The sequence below is a fragment of the Gallinula chloropus genome (assembly GCF_964237585.1).
Source record: "Gallinula chloropus genome assembly, chromosome: 1".
NCBI classification, from domain to species: Eukaryota; Metazoa; Chordata; class Aves; order Gruiformes; family Rallidae; genus Gallinula; species Gallinula chloropus.
This window is the reverse complement of record NC_140085.1, coordinates 137,523,022-137,536,023: the sequence shown is the minus strand read 5'-3', so window position 1 is coordinate 137,536,023 and position 13,002 is coordinate 137,523,022. Positions and strand designations below refer to the sequence as shown.

The following is a 13,002-nucleotide window of genomic DNA, read 5'->3' as shown; positions in this document are numbered from 1 at the left end:
CTTCTGGCCTCAACTTTCAATCAAAGTGGCTGAGATCTTAAAGCAGTATCGTAACAGCAATGTACACTTTTCACATTTCACAGGGTTTGTTGTTGATCTTTAACATCAGAGAGTTTCTGTGGGAAGGATCAGTAAGAAAATAATGACTGTCCTTCTCTTTTAGTTGTTTTTTCTTTAGATTTTGATAAGGTGTTCAATAGATGGTTTTATAACTTTTTCCTCTTCTTTTTTCTTTTTCTTTTTTTTTTTTTAATTTTATTTTTTCTTTCTTCCAAGTGGCTTGTGAGGGTAGGGGGCAAGGGCTGAGCTATACCCTAGTGGTTGAATGTCCATGAGGCAAATTTGTACTGTTTTGTCCTCCACTGAAGGTGTTGAAAGTATGCAAAGGCTGCATTCCTGTTAATGTATTTGGAATCATGGTTATGGTGTTGGGTGTCATTAGCGGGATGTCATCTGGAGACCTTCTCAAAGTAAGCGTGTAGTCAGGCGGACAGGTTAGTCTCAGTGTGTCATGGGCCTGCAGTGATTCACACTCATGGTCATGTTCTAGCTGTTTCATCTGCAATGACATAATCTCTTCATTTTGTATGTGTGCGATATCATTGGTTGTGTTCCTTTGGGGGCTAGGGCGCCTGTGAGTCTCGTGACGCCGTTTGTCCTTCTTGTAATATAATGCAGCAAAAGCTAAAATATTGAGGAACAGCAAGGAAGCCCCCACAGCAATGGTGACGCTCAACTCCGTGGAGTAATCTCGCTTATTTTCTATCAGAACTGTCGTATCCTCTGGAGCTGTTTTATGGGTGTCTTTTGAATGCTTGGGATTGTTGGCCGGTGTCATTGCTGGACGTTTGGTGGCTGGCCACAATTTACCCGGAGAACGTCGTGTCACATAAGGAAATGATGTCATGTCAGGAGGGGGGACTTTAGTTGTTGTGGAAACATACTGGAATATTTCATTCAGGTTGTGTAGGTGAGGAACAAGCTCCAACCAGAAAGCAACTTTTGTTGCACGGTAGTGATCACGAACTCGGGGTTTCAGGCCAATATGTAGATAAAGTTGGTCTTTAGGATTGTATTTGGACCAGGCCACTTCTTCAAAGCGGTTGGGTTTTGTGTGGATGAACTTTGTGTCCTGTGGAACAGGCTGGTTTGGATCCCTACAAAAATAAAAATAAGCAGTATATGAGTCATTTACAAAACCAAAACCAAACAAAGCAATATCTGATAATTAACATTACCTAAAACCAGAAGCTAAAAAAACCCTCCCAAAAGTAACCACATAATATTAATAAATGAACAAAAGAAAATTACTTACTGTACAGTGTGTGCCAGAAACTATAATTTTTTTTTACATGAAAACAGATTAAGGGTTGTGTTTCAGCTCACAAAAGCTCATCTGAAGTTCTGTGACTCAGTATCATATTCCAAAGCTGTCTTAGAGAGACACTGACTACTCTTCCCCATAGTAAAGGTGTAGGTTAAGCTCTTTCCATATATATTCCGTATAACCTTTCTCATTTAAGGTCCACTCTTCCCACTGTTGTAAGAAGTAAATATGGGCATCTAACCCCTATGGCAATGTTGGAAGTTCATGTGACCACAAGAATTAACACTAGCTTTGTATATTACATAAAAGATTTCAATACATTAAATAGAAGGGCTAATACATAAAACTTGGAACGATTTTTCTTTGTGTTCCTCCCATTAAGCTATTAGTCACCTTCAGTTCAAATATATGCTTTAGGAAAAAGCCAATGAATTATTTGTATATTGCAAATCTTTCCATCATTTGAATTAGGAGATTACCATTTAAAAATTCCCTGTGCTCATTTGTACCAAACAACTGTGTTTAAAGGGTGTAGAGCAGTGAGTCTTAATCCTGTCCCATTTTGTAGAAATAAGAAATATATTTAGCTGAGATCAAGGATTTTTATAGTAGTTAAGTAGTAGCAAAGTTATTCAACATATTCATCAATAACTTAAATGGATGGAGTATAACTCAGCATGTTTGCTGATGATGCAAGTCTGAGGAGTGAACCATAAACCAGAAGGCTGGGATGCCATTCAGTGAGACCTAGACAGAGTAGACAGCTAGGCAGAGAGGAACTTCATTAAGTTCAGCAAGGGCAAGTAGGGTCCTGCACCTAGGGAGGAATAATCCCAAGCACCAGTATAGGTCAGGGGTTGACCTGCTGGGAAGCAGCTCTGTGGAGAAGGACCTGAGAGTCCTGGTGGACACAAAGCTCTCCTAAAACCAGCAATGTGCCTTCATGTCCAAGAGGGCCAAGGGTTCATTAAGAAGAGTGTAGTCATCAGGTTAACCTCCTCCTCAATTCTGCCCTTATGAGATCACATCTGGAGTACATCAGTTTTGGGGCTCCCCAGTTCAAGAAAGACAGGGAACTACTGGAGAGAGCCTGTGGAAAGCTATGAGTATGGTGAGGGGACTGGAGTATCTTTTTTATGAGGAAAGGCTGAGAGCGAGCTGGGTCTTTTGCTTGGAGAAGAGAGGGAATTTGATCAATGCTAAAAAAATATCTGATGGGCAGGTATCAAAAGGATGGAGCCAGACTGTTCTTAATGGTACCCAACACCAGGACAAAGGCCAATGGGCACAAACTGGAACATGGCAATTTGTATCTCAAAATGAGGAAAAACTTCTTTACTCTAACAGTGACAGAGTGCTGCAACAGGCTGCCCAGAGAGCTTGGGGAGTCTCTTTCTCTGAAGATACTTAAAACCTGACTGGATGTGATCCTGTACAGTCTGTTTTAGTAGGGAGGTTGGACTAGATGATCTCCAGAGGTCCATTCCCACATCTACCATTCTGTGATTCTGTGATAATAGTAGTACACTACTCATAGATAACCCAAGAATTTAATTTAAATTATGCTTTTCCAATCTTTTTTTTTTCTTTCCCTTTTATAAGTTCATAAAGAAAAAACAATGGCACAAAAATAATTTAAACAGGTTTAATGTTTCTAATTTTGGTAAACATTATTTTTCATTACTACTTCTCAGCATGAAAAAAATACAGAACTTTAAAATTACTGAGATTAATATTCTGTTGTGCATGGGTTTGAATCTTCTTTTGTAGCAAAGCACATTTTCTGGGACTTTGTGATATATTACACAGACAGTACATATTTCTTTTTCCGTGCATTACTCTGAGAACTTTCCATTCTTCTTTCCACTCCCATATGCATTATTTTATTTCCTGTGAAAATGATTCTAATATTTTCCTTTTCTTCCAATGTACTGTTATATATGTTATGGGAATACAAAGACCCACTGATTTTAAAGCATCTTAGTTGTTTTTTTCTTTTTTTCCATTTTCAAATGCTCATGAACACGATTGCCCAATTTAGCATTCCTTGGCTGTTCATAAAGAGCTGTTCCTTATTTCTTAAATCAGGCTGGTAATTTGACTTTAATAATTTAATGATCCTGTATTCACCTGTTTACCCGAAAGAATTCGTTATACCATTTTTTGAGTGAGAGGAAGAATTCTTTTCTATATAATGTTGGTAATTAAGCTTACTGATGACTGGGGGTTTAGGTGTTGGGGGTTTTTTTAGATAGTTTGTTTTGTTGGGTTTTTTAAATATTATATTATATCAAATCTTTCCTGTCTCAGTAAGATGCCAACTAGAGGTTCCAGAACTGTGGCTTTTTTTATATTTCTCTCTCTCTTTCTCTCTCTCAATCTCCATCCAAGCATCCATTTGATTATTTTTCATTTTCTGTAGCAACAGTAACCCTAATTGTTTTAATTTTGAACAAAAAGATAATTGTTGAGTTGTTTATCCTAGTTGAAGATAGAGGAGTAATATTCACTTCTAAACAGTATGCTGCTTCTTTTCAGGGGTTCTAACATGCATTCAAGAAAGAAATAAAAGTATTTATATTACGCATAAAGAACAGACTGAAAGATTTAGCAAAGTGGTGGAGAATATATTGGCCCAGTTTAATATACTTACTACTACATTACTGTGAGGTTCAACATATAAATACGAAAGTAAGTTAATAATCAGGAAGACTATCAAAACACAAAACATTTTTCTGGTCAGAAACTCAAAATTCTGCCAGAGTTAAAGCACAGAGCCCATCTTCTCTTCTCCCTACTTGCTGTTCCAATTCACGGCAAAAAAGACTCTAGGAAGGGTCCTATGGAAGTTGTATAAATTAAGTTAGCTCATATGAACTAGTTGCACCTAGTACAGGAGATTAAGAAGCTGAGCACTAGTTTCAATGACCTACCGTGGACATTTTTTTTGGATGGCCCTATAGAAATTAACAGAATGAGGTTCTGTCCTAAGTAGTGGATATAAAAATGCATGAATTATGGTTTTACAGACTAATGATAATTTACAAAAAATACTCAGTAGATATAAATAAGAGGATTGTTACTCTCCTTGGCCCTCTTCCTATGTATGCTGGAGACGATAAAATCATAAGGGTACAACTTATGACATATTAAGTCTTTTTCTTGGGAAGTTGGGCAGTTTATCCTATTCTGAACACTTTCTCAGTGTTATAGAAAGGCATAAAAATAGATGTAAATACAGTCATTACTGCTATCAAATCAGCTGGTTGTAATTTTTTTTTTTTTTTTTTTAACCTATTACTCTAACTTCAAATTTTCCTGTTGATTTTTTTTTGGTCTCTCAATTCACCTTTGTGTTTCTGGAAATTCTCAAGGCTCAAGTATGTAATTATAGAACTAGGAAATATTCCTTTAAAACACACTGCAATCACAGTGATAAAAATATAATCTGAACAATATATTTTCAGTTCTGTACTTATTCCAGCAATGGCTCTCACTATTAACATTTTATTCATCCTATTGCTAGAACAAAAATGATGATTATTGTTCAGTTTGCTCTCTTATCATTTATTTACAATTCAATTTAAACATTTTTTCTGTCAAGAAATGCCCTCATCATGAAAAGCCTGAAGTTGCCTTCTGTATGATAGACCATATGATGGTCTTTCTTATCATCTTTTATTATTAATGTGCAGAATCATCTGATTTCACTTATCACTGCTTTTCCCCACTTAAAGTCTGCAGCGATTTTGCTTGATTTAACATGTTGCTATTTATTGATTTTTTTTTTCCTTGGGTGATATAAAGTAAATGTGTCGGCAATGGATGCTTACTAAACAGCAACACACATTCCTGTTCACAAGGTGAGATAGTAGGTGACCTGGGAGCAAATGAGGCACAGGAAGAATGATAGAGAATCTCTTATCCTGAATTCCATTCAACATGCTGAAATACCATTCCTCTTTTAAATGTTTCTGCAACAGCATGAGCTATCACTGAGGAAAACGGAACTGTTATGTTAATGTACTTGAACTGGGGTTTTTTTTGTGTCATTCTCTAACTTCTCTAACTTTGCTTGGGAGTTGCATACTGAGTCTATATCCAAGACACTGAAATCATTTATTTTCTTTCAGCATGCCTCTTTTCTCCATATGAGGGGGAAAAAAAAAAAAAGAAAAAAAAAAAAGGTGAGGTGAAAGAAAAGCTGTGTGGCATTTCTTCCTGCTTCCACTGATTTTTCATGTTGTCACAATATTAATAATAGTACAGTCATTCCTGCCTGAAGCACTGGTACACAAGCATATTTTCCCTTACCTCCTTCCCTCACTTATCACCAGGTCCCACTGTTGCCATGCTCCCAGTAAGCTATTATAACTACTAAGGAAAGCAACCCATAAATATACTGTTTTGTTTGACTAACACAGATTAGCCATTGGAGACAGTTATTTCTTTGGACAAAAACATCAAAAAGAAATGCAACAGCCTCACAAAGGAGTTCACAGAGAATTGATTTAAAAATACACTTTATTGATTATAAGTTTAATTGTGCCTTCCAATAGAAAGCCAAACTGAATATAAAACATAGACATCCTTAATAACTCAGTGTTTTGCTTCAGAATCATGGGTAGTAAAGTAATTCAGGAGTATTTATCTGAATTACAAAGAAAACAAAGACACATCCTTCAGTCCTTTATCTCTTCCATAACCGACCTAGGTAGAGCTGGATGAATGGGAGCAAAAATAGAGCATTATAGCTTCTCAAAAGAGAGTAATTTTTAGAAACCAAATAGATGCCTCTAATGAGAACATGGCTTCACATCACTCTAAGAAACTTCAAATCCTTCTTCACAAGAGTGTAGCTGGCAGATTCTCTGTGAGCGACTGGCACACATCCCCTCATGTCGCTCACTCTCCCCCGGCTGATGTATCTGCGAAGGATGTAACATTGCCCTAACTAACAGAACATCTGAGTGTATAAAATTACCATTAAATTTAGGATAGTACTGCTGGCAGCAGACAGAAGCTTTAAGTGTTCCTCTTAAAGAAGCTCTCACAAATAATTTTGCACACAGTGGAATTAAAAGCCATATTTTCACACTATTTTTGTATCCTAAATGTAGTTTCTCACACCTATTCTGCAACAAATCGGTTTTCTATTTAGAAGATATGTTAGAAACATAGTTCTGAAAAGGGCCAAAACTACTGTTAATGCAAAAAAAAAAAAAAAAAAAGTAATAGCAAGGTAGAAAATAGGGGATTAACAAAATGCAGCTTCCAGGTATTCATTTCAAGCATGATCCATTTGCTAACAGTCACTTTAATTGTTACCTCCTATTTGCTAGCTTCAGTAACTGACTTCAGAGTAAAACACAATAAAAGCACTGTGCGTTGTGCTGTGCCTTTGACACCCAGTGATTTTACAGGATTGACCTGCCCTCCAAACCCAGCCCTGGCAGCAGGCCCATTAAACAACGTGCGGTTTTTAGCAGCAGGTGGCATGTCGTTAAAAGCCCAGCACAGTCCATCAGAATGATGCACTGACCTGAGCTGTAATTATACAATAAGTACCTGGACGCAGCCTCTGTGGGAGAGTCATCAAGACTGGAAAAGTCTCAGAGACATTAAAATTAAATAAATAAATCAGCAGTTTTTAATGTTCAGGGCTCACCTACAGGGAAACGTGGAATAATAAAAATCTTGCAGTTAACAGATTTCTCATATGTGTTGCCATGGGTACAAACACAAAGAAAGCCAAGTTCTATCAGAATAAGGATGTGAAACAATCAATCAAAAAAAAAACCCCAAAAAACCCAGGGAAAAACCCCACCAAAATAAAGCCAGTAACAACACAGTCTTAAACCATATCAAATCTTTTTGAGAGTTGGATGATCTGAGTGGGCACATGGATTCCAGATTACATGTGGGAGGGTAGAGAGAACAGTTTCCCCAGACATGTCCCCTATTGCTCTTGGCTTGAGGTGCTACAACATTCCCTGTTCCATTCGAGGCACTAGAGGTGCAAAGCAAATGTAAACTTAAAATATTATTTTCCTCAAAATACTCTCTTGTACTATCCAGAACAATTAATCATTGTTCATGTAAATGAAGGAAAAAAAAATCCAGAACACAGGGTAATGTGTCCTGGGTTGCTCTTTTCTCTATGAAAACTGAAACGTTACAGCCGTCATATTTAGTGACACATCTTTCACACTGTGTGTAAAGGGAAGGGTTTGTAACAGAAGATATATCCCATTCATGTTCCATCAGCAGTGGCAAAGTTTCAGAAATGACTAATGGCTCTCCCAAAGCACTTTTAGGTGTGGAACCACAGTGGATTCTTAACCAGAGGACTGGGTGATGCAAGGTACAGCCTGCTGAAATTGCCTTTCAAGTATCAACAGCTGGGAAGTGCTTCCAATTACAAGTAATGGCAGCAGCTGGGGCTGTGAGAAGCTCCTGTCAGACTCAAAAAATTGCTTCAATACGACTACAGGGAATAGTCATAAAGTAATTGTAAATAATAGTGAGACTGTGGAGATCTCCATAATAATTCCAATGATGTATATTTGTGAAGATCTGAAGTCCTCTATGTATATGTGGCACTTCATCTATAAAAATAAAGACGGACTGATGGTATTACATCTTTCTGCATGTGCGGTACAGCCAGCATGCGGCATTCTCTGTCCATAAACCGAGCTGCCCATTATGAAGTTCATCCATCTGAGTACTGATAACTTCTTGTTGCCAAGGACATCTAAATTTTCCACAGTACTTTCACTATTGTTGCCATACTGTACAATTTCTGCATGCAAAAATACCTATTTATCTAAAACACAGTGCAACAAAAGCTTTCTTTTTACCTTGTAAATTGACCTGAAACATTTGTTTTTCACTCAATTCATGCTTGAGGTTTTTGTTAAGACTGCAAAATCTTGCAAAATCCCTTGAATGCTATTCAGATTCATTAAAAGGCTGCAGAGGCTGTTGGAGTCTGAGTGTTGAATTTTTCTTATACAGCTGCATGCCATTCACTGCAGCGCACTGAAGCTGCAGTTTCCAGAGCCCAATCCTGCTATTAAACATTCATTGGAAAGATTTACAGCCCCTTTGTGCCACAAGTATCTTTGTTTTAATTCAGTACTGAAGACTCAAGGTTAACAAAAAAAAAGCCCTCGCCGCTCAAGTAAAACACTGCTATACTCTTTAAAACAATGCTTTAGGAAGAGGACAGAAATTATTAATAGCATTCGCAGATTAAGTTGCTTTGAGCATTCTTTCCTTGATGTTTACAACTCTACTCCAGCAAAACACTGATGCCTTTATTTTGTTTTGTAAGCAGACTTAATTTAAATTTTTAACCTTCTCAAAGCAAAATTTATGTCTCAGTCTCCTCTTCGTTCTAGTCAAGTACTTATTATTGCCGTTATAGCCCTCAGAAGGAAAAATCTTTCCAGTGTCTGCCTTTCTGTTCCAATTCCTCCTTGAGTCCCCATCCCTGTGAAGGTCGCTAAAAACAAGAACTTCCTTTCTTTTGTAGAAGATAAGTGCTATCTGCCTGACACTTCCTTCTTCAAGTAGCAGAAATGTTGCCTCTGATTTTTCAGAATCGAGCGGCCGCCTTTTCTCTAAGAGATGCTTTGTCTTAATAATTGCCCTAATTTTAAAGTAAAAATTTCAGTGCATTATTATTCTCACTGAGCTACTGAAAGAAAATAGTTTGAGGGAGCACACTAATTAAAAATCTATTAAATATGAATAAGCCCCAGTTACCTTCTCTTTTAACACAAATAGTGTTATAATACTGCTTCAAGATCAGGATTTGAATTCACTCCTATGGATACTGACTATTTTAGAAGTATGTTATCAACAAAAAGGAAAACTGGAGGTCTGACTTACCCAGTTTTGGCAAAGTTAGTCCAGTATGTCATAACTACTGCACTGAGCATGACATCATTCTTGGAAAAATTGCAGTTGAACAGTTCTGTGGGGCCAATCATAGGAATCCCAAACACATAAGGGACTTCATCACCATGAGCTGAATCAGCCCAGCTGGGTTTCATTTCACTTTGGCAATGGTGATAAAATGCATAGAAATATGTTGGAGATCCATACTGAGCATGCAGGTCAGCGGTAGCAACAGCCGGAGCAACCCACTGGTGGTCTGTAAAAAGAGCAACCAGAGTCTTCCGTCTTGTTTCGGGGTTTTCTTTGTCTGCCCAGTCAGTGTACATGAATTTAATTGTCTCTCGCAGTGTATCTTTCCCTTCTGGATAACCATACAAATTGTCCACAAAATTGGAGACAGAAAAGTCAAAATCATTAGGGGAAACACCATCTTCATTGTCTACAATGCCATCCACAAATTTTAAACCTTCCCCTTGATTCACGCCCAGCATTATATCATAGTTAAGGAATTCCCCTTGCTCCATGAGTATCTGAGGGTCATCTGGAATCACGTCTCCATCTATCACAGGCCCAAAGGCAATGTGGTACGTGGCTGGAGTGATGGTCTGTTGAATGAGTTCTTTGTAATTCTTATTCCGAAGACATTCAACCAAATCAGTGGTATCCAGCATGTCGCAGCCCACTTTATCTGCCAATATCCGAGTGTACTTTGCAGGCTGGTAGTTCACTGCCCAGCTGGACAGGGCTGTTCCACTCTGTATGATTGCCTTTTGGAACAAACCTGCAGGTGCAAATTGTTTAAATGCAAATCCAATTATATATTGGAAAAAATATATTAAAAAAAAAAACAAAACCAAAAACAACAAGCAGCTTTCACTAAGGAAAGAACACTTTGATTGTACAATAGCTAAAGTATGCATATACTGAAATTTCAATTCAACTTCCATATATCCTACTCACTGCTCCCATTTTATAGTATCGCTAATAGGCTACTAATAAAAATTTTCCTTGTTCATGTTGCTCACACATATAAAGCATGAAGACTCCAGCTTATTGTTTCAAGAACAAAACTTATGCTTGTACTGAAGTTTTCTTGCATCTTTAATAGAAATCCCCTGGCTTTAGCACAGTGGTAGTCCTACAAAAATTTCTTTAAAGGAGTGGTAGCTACAAGCAATCATATCCTCTTTGCCATGTAAATGGGTCTCATAAATACGCTCTTCAGTAGTTTAAAGGTCAAATGAAAATTACATACTCTCATTTCCTTCAAAGAGGCCATGCATCATATAATTTGAAAAAAAGTGCTCTGCTAAAATCAATTTAATAGGCTTGAGTCTTCTACTCTTACATAATTTTTTCTTCACCATCTCAATACTTGTGTGTGTTAGTACTGCCTGTAGGTTGAATTAAAATAGATTTACATTTTTTTTGGAAAAGAGTAAGATGAGATTCAGTAGTTATTTCTGGTTGGTTTATATGTATTAATACAAAGAGAGATGAAAGACCCAGTCTAAATAGTTTCTTTTTGTTACCAGAGCACTGAAAAGCAACTGGAATTTGCTGGTGAATCTGCCCCATCTGTTCTTTCCAGGTAAAATCACTAAAATGGCTTATTTTATACTTAAACTAAAATGCTTGGGCCTCTTCTGCAAATGCTTTCTACTGTCAAGTTCTTTAAATGTGAAAAACAGCAACAGCTACAAAAACATTTAAAGACTTTGAAGCATTTATGATAAACCCAATTGGTCAGTATACATTTGTGAGGATTACTTACTACACACACCAAAATTTTCAATGATGTGAAGTTTTTCATTATTCCATCTTTTTGATTTTGGCACTCTTTACTCAAAAAAATTATTTACTGTGCCCTATTTGTATCAATAGACTAAATGATCTGGCATGATTCTGTGTATTTCCAAATGGGGTGTGCTTACCAGTAGCCCTGCTACAATTGCTTGCTACGGTTTAGCCTTCTGCCATATATTTCTGTCTGGTTTAATTATATACAAGTAACACAGGCTTAAAAATACAATAGATATTTTTATCTTGTTTTCTTTTCTAAAGTCTTTGTATATTCGGTCTTATCACCAGGAATATTTATGGTTCAGTACTGGTGCTGCACACTCTTGTTTTGGGGTGTTTTGGGGGTGATTTGTTGAGGGTAGAAATCCCAAAGTTCAACATTTACCACAATATTAATAACTCTGTGTGGGATCATGCAGTACTTGTGGGGAGTTAAATACATTTTTAATAAGGTTAAGTTATGTTATTATTAAGTAAGGAAACCATCTAAATAGATGTTTGAAGTGCAGACAAGAGTGTGTAAAAAAATGTAAAAGGTCACTGCCCTTTTCAATTTTAATTAGGGTAAATTCTTTGATAGAAGAGCCAGTGGAGATTGTTGATAAAGCTAGAAAAAGTATACTGCCCATGGCATTTGCTGTATGAAATTTATGCTATAACAGCATTTACATGTTCATATAAAAATATTTATGTTGACTAATAGAAATCCAGATTTTTAGTAGGTATTTTACAAAAATTACAGACCTCATATAATTCTAATTTAGCCTGCAGGATATGTCCTTTTTTGCTACACTATGATGTTTAAAAAAAGAAGTGCTTTGCTCAGAAGATTGTTACCTTCTGAATAGTGAGAGAGTGTCAGGAGACTGACACAGGAAGCTCCTGCCCCAGATCCAAAAATAGTAACTCTTTTTGGGTCTCCTCCAAAAGATCCAATATTTTCTTCAATCCAACGTAAAGCTTGGATTTGGTCAAGCAATCCATAATTGCCTTTTGCGGCTTGGTCCCCAGTACTTAAAAAACCTGTAAGGCAAAAAAAGATAATTTTAGTTCACTAGACACAGAGTTAGCTACAGGGTATCCACACATTCACAACAAATCTTTCCATCTTTTCATCTTCTGGGCTTTTTCTTTTTTTTTTTTTTTTCCTTTTTTCCCCTCTTCTTTTTTTAAAGGTCACAGTCTTAGTTAAATGTCTTCAGTGCAGGCAGTGGAACTCATTCGGTATGCTGTTTGGTTTTGCTTTGTTTTTTTCCTTACTGCAGAGGTCACATTTGTGGAAAAAAAAAAAGGTGTTTCCTTTTTGAAATAATTCTACCAATAAACAATGCAGACTGAAGACTTTAAACATATGATAATGGTAAGGTACAGCAACTTAGGAAATAATTTTTGTGCACAGAAGTGAGATACTCAGTCTCATACAGAGAAAAGGGCTCTGTAACACATTGATTTAAATGCTCCTTACCATGGACCAAAAATGTCCTGTACTACATAGCACTTCAAGCTACTTCACTTGTGATGTATTCAGGCATACTTAGAAATAGAAAAAGAAGGATGAAGAAAACAGTAAAAGGAACAGGAAAAAGGCCTAGGAAAAAAATTACACTCCAATTTCACAGAAGATATTTGTTAGGAAGATAGCAGGTACATCCTTGGCAATTCAGCCTTTGGCTGGGAGACTTTATCTGAACAAATCAAGTTTTGTGTCTTTCCTTGGAAATTACAGGGAAAGCTGTGCTGCTGTTTTTTGTTTCTGTACTGTGGTTATCAGATTTTAGAAACCAAGCATGAACATTTGCTGCTTGTCTCATAACTGAGAACAAAATGACTCAAAGCCTAGGACTGGGATTAATTTTGCTATTCTGGAATCAGTTAAGGTGAAACATTACAGTTATCCACACAGCCTATCATTCACAGTTAAGACCTTGTGCTACATCCAAATTAACACATCGAGCCATGCACTCACA

General features: G+C 36.9%; 1 protein-coding gene across 2 annotated transcripts in view; it reads right to left on the bottom strand.

Annotated features, from left to right (window-relative positions):
• Window positions 1-307: 307 nt before the first annotated feature.
• The window catches only part of NLGN4X (neuroligin 4 X-linked), a gene marked incomplete at both ends in the record, with an annotated part of 124,485 nt that continues 111,790 nt past the window's right edge, over window positions 308-13,002 (bottom strand). For both annotated transcript variants that reach the window (XM_084279252.1, XM_084279253.1), the window contains 3 exons: window positions 308-1,157; window positions 9,224-10,013; window positions 11,873-12,058. In XM_084279252.1, the coding sequence (XP_084135378.1) occupies window positions 308-1,157; window positions 9,224-10,013; window positions 11,873-12,058 (1,826 nt within the window). The remainder of the gene's footprint in view (window positions 1,158-9,223; window positions 10,014-11,872; window positions 12,059-13,002) is intronic.